We start from the raw sequence: 8,968 nt of genomic DNA, 5'->3' as shown, positions 1-8,968 counted from the left end.
CCTGCATCTACTGAGATGATCATATGGTTCTTACTCTTCAATTTGTTAATGTGACGTATCACACCGCTTGATTTGCAGGTACTGGAAAATCCTTGCATCCCTGAGATAAATCCCACTTGATCAGGGTGTGTGATCCTTTTAATGTATTGTTGGGGTCAGTTTGCTAGTATCTTGTTGAGGATTTTTGCATCTATGTCCATAAGTGATACTGGCCTGTAATTCTGTGTGTGTGATATTTTTGTCTGGTTTTGGTGTCAGGGTGATGGTGGCCTCATAGAACAAGTTCAGAAGTGTTCCTTCCTCTTCCTATGCAATTTTTTGCAATAGTTTCATAAGGATGGGTGTTACCTCTTCTCTAAATGTTTGGTAGAATTCACCTGTGAAGCCGTCTTCTCCTGGACTTTTGTTGGGCGCTTTTTAGTTACTGATTCAATTTCAGTCCTGGTAATTGGTCTGTTCATATTCTCTGTTTCTTCCTGGTTCAGTCATGGGAGATGATGCCTTTCTAAGAATTTATCTGTTTCTTCTAGGTTGTCCATTTTATTGGCATATAGTTGCTCACGAGGTTCTACTGTCAACATGTGTTTACAGAGTGGTAAGTGCTTGAGACTGCACATGGAGGAGGTAGGGGAGGTAGGTGGGAGGGGAACCCATTGCCTAGGCTCTTAGCCATACCACTAAACCCCTTCCCCCATGCCCTTAATAGGGGCTGGGTGAGGATGCCATCTGAGGAAAGCCAGGCTGGAGGGCTGCTCCCCTCAAGCCCCTTGGAGGGGCTGGCTGGGCAGATTTAAACCCCCACCCCACCCCGCGCCAGGAACTGACAGTGAAACAAGGGCACAGCATAGGGGGCAGGGCAGACCCCAGAGTTGAGCTCCCCAACCCCTCGGCACCCCACACTTAGGTGTTCCTTAAGAGCAGCTGACCATCATCCCTGCCAACCCCCAACACATTCTGAGAGTCATCGCTTGTCAAAAATAATTTAATAGTCCATTTGGGGGTGTCCTGGGACCTGCTTGCCAACACCCCCACCCCCAAGCCCTGAGCTCCAGCCCAGCCCAGCCACCCGCACCAGGGACCACCTCCCCACCCATGACAGCTCTCCCACCCCTAGACTCTGCCCAGACCCAAAGACGGTGGGTTTCCCCACAGCGCCTTTCCTGGCACCCCCTCATTCCTGAGGAGTGCTGAGCCACCGCACTCCACCCCCCCGTCAGAGCACAGCCCTGTCCCTGCACCCCGTCAGGTCCTCCCTCCCACACGGACACTGCAGCCCTGTGCTCAGTAGGAGACAGAAGAGACCTCACCCTGGCCCCGGGGAGCCTGCAATCCACTAGGGGGTCAAGGCGCAAAAGCGGCCGGCCGGAGGCGGCGGAATCAGCGCGGTTCGCGGGCGCGGCTCTAGGGTCGGGCCGGGCGCAGCTGCTCCAGCCCGTCCGCGTACTGGAAGGCCGGGCCGGTCTCGTACTCGTACATGTCCAGGGCCACCTCGCAGCTCTCCCGCACCACGCGCTCAGGGTCGGCCGCGTGCGCCCGCAGGGCAGCCAGGCAGGCGGGCCGCGCGATGGCGCCCAGGGCCTCGGCGCACTCGTGCCGCACCATCGGGCTCTCGGCCGTGCGGGCCAGGGCCGCCGCCAGCTGAGGCACGGCCGCCTCGTGCTGCAGTTGGCCCAGGACGTAGCCGATCTCGTGGCGGAAGAGGGCGCTGCCGCAGCGCAGGCCTGCGGGAGAGGGTCACAGTGAGTGCGGCGCCATTGGGACGGGAGGGGATGGGGGGGCGCACTTGGGAGACAGAAGGGACCGAGGAGGTGGAAAGGGGGTTCCGGTCTCGAGGACACCCCACCCCTGCCCCGGGGCTCAGCGCTGCTCAGGGGAGGACCCAGACCCGTACGGGGATCAGGCTGGGCGTGGCCTTCTCCTCAGGCCCAGGGCCGGCTCCCTTCCCTCCCCTCTATTTGCAGACATGTTGTACAGTTGTGCTTCTGGGTTGCTGGAAAATAATGCAAGTCTCTTTGCCTCTCTGGGCCTCCGTCTCCCCCACAGAGAAGGGGGAGTATTAAGAGGACGTGCCCCCGACCCACGTGTCCTGGAATGCTCTGCTGCCCCATATCACAAATGCAGCCACTGAGCCTCCCCAGGGGGCCCTTACCCCGGCCCTGGGGCCCCTCCTCACCCTCGGCCAGCGCCAGGGCAGCCTCCTCACCCCCGGCGTCCCGCAGGGCGAACATAGCTCGGTATCGGTCGAAGAGCGGCCGGGCCTCGTCCAGCAGCGCCTCCCGCAGCCGCCCCACGTCGCGCTCCTCGGCGGGCGGAGCTGGGTCCACAGAGAGGTAGGGCCCCTGCGCCACTGGCTCCCCGCTGTGCTGCTGCAGCCACTCCAGCCGCCGAACAGCCAGCTGGCACGTCTCAGCCACCTACGGGAAGGGGTTGCACAGGTAGCCGCTGGGACAGGGGGTGGACATGGCAGGCCCTTCCCTACCCCTCCCAGGGGCAGAGCCAGCAGACACAGGACTAACTAACCCTTCCAGACTGGGGACAAACCAGCAGAGACTGCCGCGGTTAGGGAGCGACCAGGGGCAGGGGGCGAGAGGGCTCGCTCAGAGGTGACATCACGACCGAGAGACAGTGCCAGGTAGGACTGGCCAGTGCAAAGGCCGAGGCCGCAGCTGCCGGACCCGTCAAGGAAGAGCGAGCAACACAGGCGACCTGAGGTGGCCAGGCCAGCCTACTTCGGGCCTGCGGGCCTCAGCGAGGACTCGGGATTTTGTCGAGGCGATGACAAGCCACGGAATAGGTCAATAGACTTAAGTTTTACATACACCACCCCCAACCCCCGCAGCTGCCAGAGGAGACTGAGGGTGGGGTATGGGAAGCAGATAAGAACACACTTGTTCACAGCAGCACGATTCACAACAGCCAAAAAGTGGAAACGGCCCAAGTGTCCATCAACAGATGAATGGATAAACACACGTGGTCCCTCCACACACGGGAGCATCACTCAGCCGAGAAAAGGAGAGCAGCCCTGACACCCGCTCCCACGTGGACGGACCCTGAGAGCACGGTGCTCAGGGAGAGAAGCAGACACAGAAGGACACACAGTGTGTGAGTCCATGAATGTGAGATGTTCAGAACAGGCCAGTCCCCAGACACAGGGAGGGGGGTAGTGGTTTTTGGGGAAGGGGGTGGGGAGTGACTGCTGATGGGGATGGGGTTTCCTTTTGGAGCGATACGTTCTGGAATTAGATAGTGGTGGTGGTTGTACAACTCTGTGGGTGTACTAAAAACAACCTAGTGTGCACGTTCAACGGGTGAATTTTATGGTGTATGACATCTCAGTGAAGCCGTTATTTAAAGCAAAAGGAAGGGAGACGGGAAGGCAGCAGGGAGACCCTGGAAGAGGCTGGGTGGGCAGGGCGGCAGATGTGGAGAAGTGGGTGGGTTGGGGGATCTCCCATGGGTGGAGTGACTTCCCGTGGGAGGTGAGGGAGAGGTGAGAGAGATCAGGGCGGCTGAGCAGGGCAGGTTTTATATGTGAATCAGGAGTTCGGTTTCGCCCGTGGGGCCACGGCCAGAGTCCACCCTGCCTGCAGCTCTCTCTCAGCATCCCTGGGCCAGGTGGTCACCCTGGCAACCAGACGCAGGGCCTGAGTCTGGTTCTTGGACCCGAGACTGGGGAGGAGGAGGGAGGGCAGGGCTGCATTACCTCGATGACAGGGTCGGTGGAGTACTGCTTCAGAAGCTCCAGAACCTCCGGGTTCCCGATGGCCCCCAGGGCCTCCCCTGAGAAGAACCAGACAGAGAGAGCACATTGCTTGCCCGGAAACACCTGAGATGCACCATCACCTCCTTCCTGCCCCCTGCTCCCAGCTCTGCCTGTATCCTCTAGCCACAGCAGTTGGAGCAGGAGCCAGAGTAATTAGAGTCCCTTCCCCAGAAATCACCAGAATTGGGCTGGGACTCCGCCCTGGCCTGCACCCCCGGAGCTCATGGCCTAGAGAGGAGACGTAGACAGGAGTGTCATTACAGCTTAGGGACACGGGTGACAAGAAGCCAAGAACCCTCACCTGAGTCAAGCCCATCATGGAGAGGCCTTAAAACCTGGAGGAGGTTTTAAGCTGCGATGTGGGCAAAGCGGGTCAGCAGACCAGGCACCGTCCTGCCTCCAGGCCTTTGCACAGGCTGGACCATCTACCTGGAGCAACTTTCCCCAGAAAGCTACGTAGATAACTCCCTTACTTCACTCCGGTCTCTGCCCACTGATTAAAAACTGCAACACCTCCTTAACGGAAGGCCCTCCACACCCCTATGTCTGCTTTATTTTCCTCCTTAGCACTTAACTAAGTGTTTCCATCATTAGATGACTGGGTGTTCTAGAAAATCACGCACTCAAAATAGCAGCGTTTATGGGACAAGCGAGGTTTGGGGTCGAGCGTTCTTTGTAAGGAGAGCTCCAGGGCAAAACCAGGGGCTGGGATCTTGAGAGGTCCCTGGGGCAGCACAGCATCCCTGCAGAGTATCTCAGGGAATATTAAAAGTGCCCCCAATCAGACGGAAACAGTCCCCCGCTGAAAATCTGCAAATGAGCCCCTGGATGAAGTCTCAGCAGCACAGACCTGCCAAGGATGTTACTCTTCTGTCTTGTTTGCTGTCTGAGTCCCCCGGGGCGGAAAGGGCCTGGCACACAGGAGGCGCCTGATAAATGTTTGTCCAGTGAATGGAGCGAGTGAAGGACCTCAGGGCTTGGCCATCTGTGGCCGCCGCCTGTTTTTGTATGAGTGAAGGATGTTTTTGAGGTTCTTAACTCATGTTTTAAAAACTCAAAGAGCCAGCATTTTGACGTGTGAAAATGATGTGACATTAATGAACCTCTGGGCCCGTTGGGTTGGCCGGGCTCGTGGCCGCGCCTATCTGTTGGCTGTGGTTGCTGGCGGGCAGCTCTCTGGCCACGGTAGCGGAGTCAAGTCCGTGGGACAGAGAGGGTCTGAAGACAGTGATCACCCACCATTTCCAGGGCCAGCCTGCTGAGCCCCAGGCAGAGTGAGCCCAGGCCTTCCCGCCGCTCACCTGCCTCGTGGCGCACCATGGGCTCCTGGCGGGTGTCCCGCAACACGTCCACCAGCACGGGGATGGCGCGCGAGTCCTGCATCTGGCCCAGGCAGTAGGCTAGCTCGTGCTTGAGCAGGGCCGAGTCGTCGCCGAAGGTCCGGCTGATCCAGGCAATGGCTTCAGGACCGCCGAGCCCACGCAGCGTGAAGAGCGCCCGGAAGCGGGCCTGCAGGGGCTGCTGGGGGTCCACGAGCGTGCGCCCGACCGCCTCCACCTCCTGCTCTGTCACCATGGTGCCGTTGCCACCTTTCTCCTGCCACCGCCAGGCTCAGGCTAAACCAGGGGACTCCCAGGACCTGGGGTGGAAAACCGAGAGGCCAGGTTAGAGGCGCCCTTCTCCTCTCTCTGATGTGTTCATTTCAGAGTTGGGATCTGCGCGAGGTTTTCCCACCCGCCGACCAGCCTGGGCTGAGAGCCCAGCTGCGGCCCTGCCTGCTTGCCACACGGCCTTCCCTCAGGCACTGTCCCTCTCCGGGCCTCCGGCCTATCCACCAGCAATGGCCTCTGCTGCTCTGCTCGTCACACAGCAGCCAGAGGGACTAGTCCCCACGATGGCCCCCAGTGACTCCATCCCCTGGGTTTTGTGCCCCGTGCGGCCCCCTCCCACACCAAACAGAGCTGATCTCCAGGTGAATAACAGGGATACAGAAGAAACCTGTGTGAATTCTGAGGGTAGGTCACAAGAGACACTCGGCTTTCTCCCTGCGGGCTGGAAGGGAAGCTGGGAGACATACTGTGAGGAGGCTCGAGCAGCCGTGGGTAGGGGCCCACCTGCTGAGGAACTGAGGCCTCCTGCCAGCAGCCACGTGAGAGTACGTTGGGAGCAGCCCCTCCAGCTCCAGTCCAGCCTTCAGATGATGCAGCCCAGCCAGTGTCTGCACTGCAGCCTCACGAGAGATTAGAACCACAGCCACCAGGCTAGACCAGGCCAGATCCCGGGCCTACTGAAACCATGGGAGGTAGTATTTACTATTGTTTAAACCTGCAAAGTATGGGGTAATTTGTTACAAAGCATAGGGAACTGATACAGGAACCCTTTCAGTAGAAGACTGGACCATGTGACTCCCTCACAAAATCCTCTTATGGTGTCTCGTTACTCCAAACTCCTTAACAGTCCCAAAGGCCCTGCACGACCTGCCCCCATCACCCCCCCTCACCTTCCCTTCCTCCCTCTTTCCCCCTTGTTCATTCCACTCCACCAAACAGGTCTCCTCTGTGTTCTTCCAGCACACCAGGTACAGTTCTGCCCCAGGGCCTTTGAATGGGCTATTCTCACCCCTAGGAACATGCTTCCCTCCATACCCCCCATGCTCACTCTCTCATTTCCTTGGGTCGTAAATGCCACCTCCTCAGGGAGGCCTTCCCTGATCAATGTTACTCCTCAATCTCTTGTTCTTTGTTCTGCTTTATCTTTCTTCAAAGTACTGACCACCACTAGATACTGTATTAGCTATTTCAGTTTAGCTGCTTATGGTGGGACTTATCCTTCACTAGAATACAAGAACTCTGAAGGCAGGGACTGAGCACTCCCAGCACACAGGTCCTCAGTAAGAACAATGACCGTAACCATAACAGCCACTGATGTTTACAGAGCATGTGCTTCCTGCCAGGCCCCTCCTCTAGGCCCCTAACATTCATGAGCTCAGATGATCCGCGCCATAACCCTTTGAGACAAGCATTATGATTGTCACCGTTTTACAGGAGAGGAAACACAAGCGCAGGAAGGTTAACAACTTGCTTAGGAATAGCATGAAGTTACAAATCCAGGCAGCTGGGCTCCAGAGTGAAGTGAACAAACACTGTGCAGGTCCCCTCTCCATCCTCCAGACCAGTGAGGACCTGGTGGATGCTTCATAAACCTGACAAGCAGGCTGTGGCTCCCAGTGGCATCAGCAGGGCCAACTGGGTTTAATGAGGGAGGTGCAGCTGCCTGAGCACAGGTGACCATCAAAGGATTGACACTTGAAAGAGGATCATCAGAAACCCCAGAAGCCAGGGGTGAGCAAGCTGGCAAGGCACTAGGGACCATTGAGACCTGACTCTTTGTTCTACACAGATGAGCTGTGACCTATCTGGGGATCACAGCTAGTCAAGAACAGACAGGACCCAGGACTCCTGACTCCCGGTCTGTGCAGGGCTTTCTTCAAGACACCTGGGAAAGGCCCTTCACCACCTCATCCCCAGAGACCTTAAACTCCCGGGAAAAAAGAAATCTGTAGCCAAGAAGGCAGCTCCAGCTACAAGAGAGGGAGGGTGAGGGCTGAACTGGGCAAATATCTCCAAGCTCAGTTTCCTCCTTTGGAAGAAAACTATTAACAGGTCACAAGCCTTGGGCTTCCTTTGAGTCTCTGCTTGGATATTACCTTCTTGGGGAGGCCTTTTCTGACCACCCTGCTTTCCAGGCTACTTTACTGTTCTTCATAGCTCCTGACAGCAAGTGATGTCCTGTGTATTGCAGCAGGCACTTAATAAATGCTGTAGAATGAACTGACCATCCACTGCTTGCCAGGTACGGTGCAAAGGACTTTATACACAGTATAAACCAGCTTAATCTGTAAAATGGGTGTAAGGGGCACATGGACTTCAGAGTTGCTGTGAATGAAATTATGCTAAAAGAATGCTTAGTACCACCACTGGTACTTAGTATGCACTTGATAAACCAGAGCTAGTATTAAATATTTCCACAGGGAGCCAACACCCACCTCTGTGCTCAGGAGGACGAGGGAGGTACGCCTAGCCACCTGGAAGCCCGCTACTCACACCTTTGACCCATTTTTCAGTAGGAAAGAGGAAAAAACTGTGGACGCGGGGTAGAGGGGATCAGCTCCCGACCAAGGCAGAATCTGAGGCTTCGCTCACCCCTGCTAAGGTGTGTCTTAGAGAGAGACACGAAGAATTAGTAAGGAATGGAGAAAAAGGCGTTCTGGATCCGCGAAATCCGACCCGACCCCCACCCTGCCTACTTCTCTAAACCAAGAATTCGCAACAAAAAGGTCTCCGATAACTAGACCCTCGCCTTCAGAGAGGGGTCGCCCCGACACGGCATACCTCAGGGCTGCCTGCAGGCTCCCCCAGCGACGACCGGCTCCCCAAAGCTCCTTGCAAGAGACTCTCAGTAACTGGATGTCCCTAGACGTGTTTATGTGGATCTCCGAGTATTGGATCCCTCACAGGTTGATTCTGCCAGAACCTCGAAAAAGAGATCGCCAAATATGGGACCCCCGGCCCACACACTGACTCTTAAGCAAGGGAATCCCCCGAGACAGGCTTTCCAGAGCTTGGGGTAAGAGCTCGCCAGAACCTGTCAAGAGGCGGCCCCTCGACCCCCCCCCCCCTCCCCCGACAACGAATCTCAGAGCCGGCACCCCCAACGAGGAATCCTCCCTCTGCCTGCCAGGCCCGGGCTCCACCTGATGCTCCCTGCCGCCAGAACACCGCAGCAAGCTCCCGGATCGCAGGACCTACGGGACCAACCCAGCCCGCAGCTGCCACCACCGCTTCACCGACCGCGACGCTCACACAGCTCTCCGGGGGCCGCCATCTTGCCGCCCACGTGACCGGGACGGACGGCACCAACGCAGCCTCGGGGGGGAAACCCAGTCAAAGGCCCCGCAGCGTGGGAAGGCCCGGAAGCACGAGTTAGCACCGATGCCATAGCTCGCACTCACACGTCAGGCGGGGTTAAGGGCACTCCTCAGGGAACGGGAGGAGCAATTCCATCTTTTCTCCGCAAGAGATTTTTCTCCGGCCTCCCCACCCAGTACGACGAGTGGAAATGGTTTGTGCCGATTCAGCCCGGAGGTGGGGCCGGCTAGCGACAGAGCATGCGCAGCGCCCTGGGGCGTGGTCGAGTCTCAGGGGC

General features: G+C 57.5%; 1 protein-coding gene across 10 annotated transcripts; it reads right to left on the bottom strand.

The window, feature by feature from the left end:
• Positions 1–966: 966 nt before the first annotated feature.
• Positions 967–8,680, bottom strand: DOHH (deoxyhypusine hydroxylase). Of its 10 annotated transcripts, none has more exons than XM_032465981.1 (7): positions 8,517–8,680; positions 8,155–8,296; positions 5,878–6,088; positions 5,065–5,402; positions 3,704–3,780; positions 2,204–2,414; positions 967–1,721 (listed from the first exon to the last, which is right to left on the bottom strand). In XM_032465981.1, the coding sequence occupies exons 4-7, from the start codon at positions 5,336–5,338 to the stop codon at positions 1,402–1,404; spliced, it is 882 nt and encodes a 293-aa protein (XP_032321872.1). In that variant the 5' UTR covers positions 5,339–5,402; positions 5,878–6,088; positions 8,155–8,296; positions 8,517–8,680; the 3' UTR covers positions 967–1,401. The 10 variants fall into 10 exon arrangements, with proteins under 10 accessions (XP_032321872.1, XP_032321863.1, XP_032321866.1 ...); XM_032465972.1 differs by having other exon boundaries at positions 2,174–2,414; positions 8,517–8,678; XM_032465975.1 differs by having other exon boundaries at positions 2,174–2,414; positions 5,878–6,050; positions 8,517–8,678.
• Between the last annotated feature and the right edge of the window lie 288 nt (positions 8,681–8,968).

This window comes from Camelus ferus, chromosome 22 (assembly GCF_009834535.1).
Source record: "Camelus ferus isolate YT-003-E chromosome 22, BCGSAC_Cfer_1.0, whole genome shotgun sequence".
Classification (NCBI taxonomy): Eukaryota; Metazoa; Chordata; class Mammalia; order Artiodactyla; family Camelidae; genus Camelus; species Camelus ferus.
The sequence above is the reverse complement of the archived record's forward strand: the minus strand, read 5'-3'. Positions and strand labels throughout refer to the sequence as shown.

Excerpts from the sequence above, each read along its gene's own strand:
- DOHH (XM_032465972.1), bottom strand. The coding sequence starts at position 5,338 with ATGGTGACAGAGCAGGAGGTGGAGGCGGTCGGGCGCACGCTCGTGGAC. Across the intron at positions 2,415-3,703 it reads CCACCGACCCTGTCATCGAG|GTGGCTGAGACGTGCCAGCT; the intron begins GTAATGCAGCCC and ends CCCTTCCCGTAG. Across the intron at positions 1,722-2,173 it reads TGCCCTGGCGCTGGCCGAGG|GCCTGCGCTGCGGCAGCGCC; the intron begins GTGAGGAGGGGC and ends CCTCTCCCGCAG.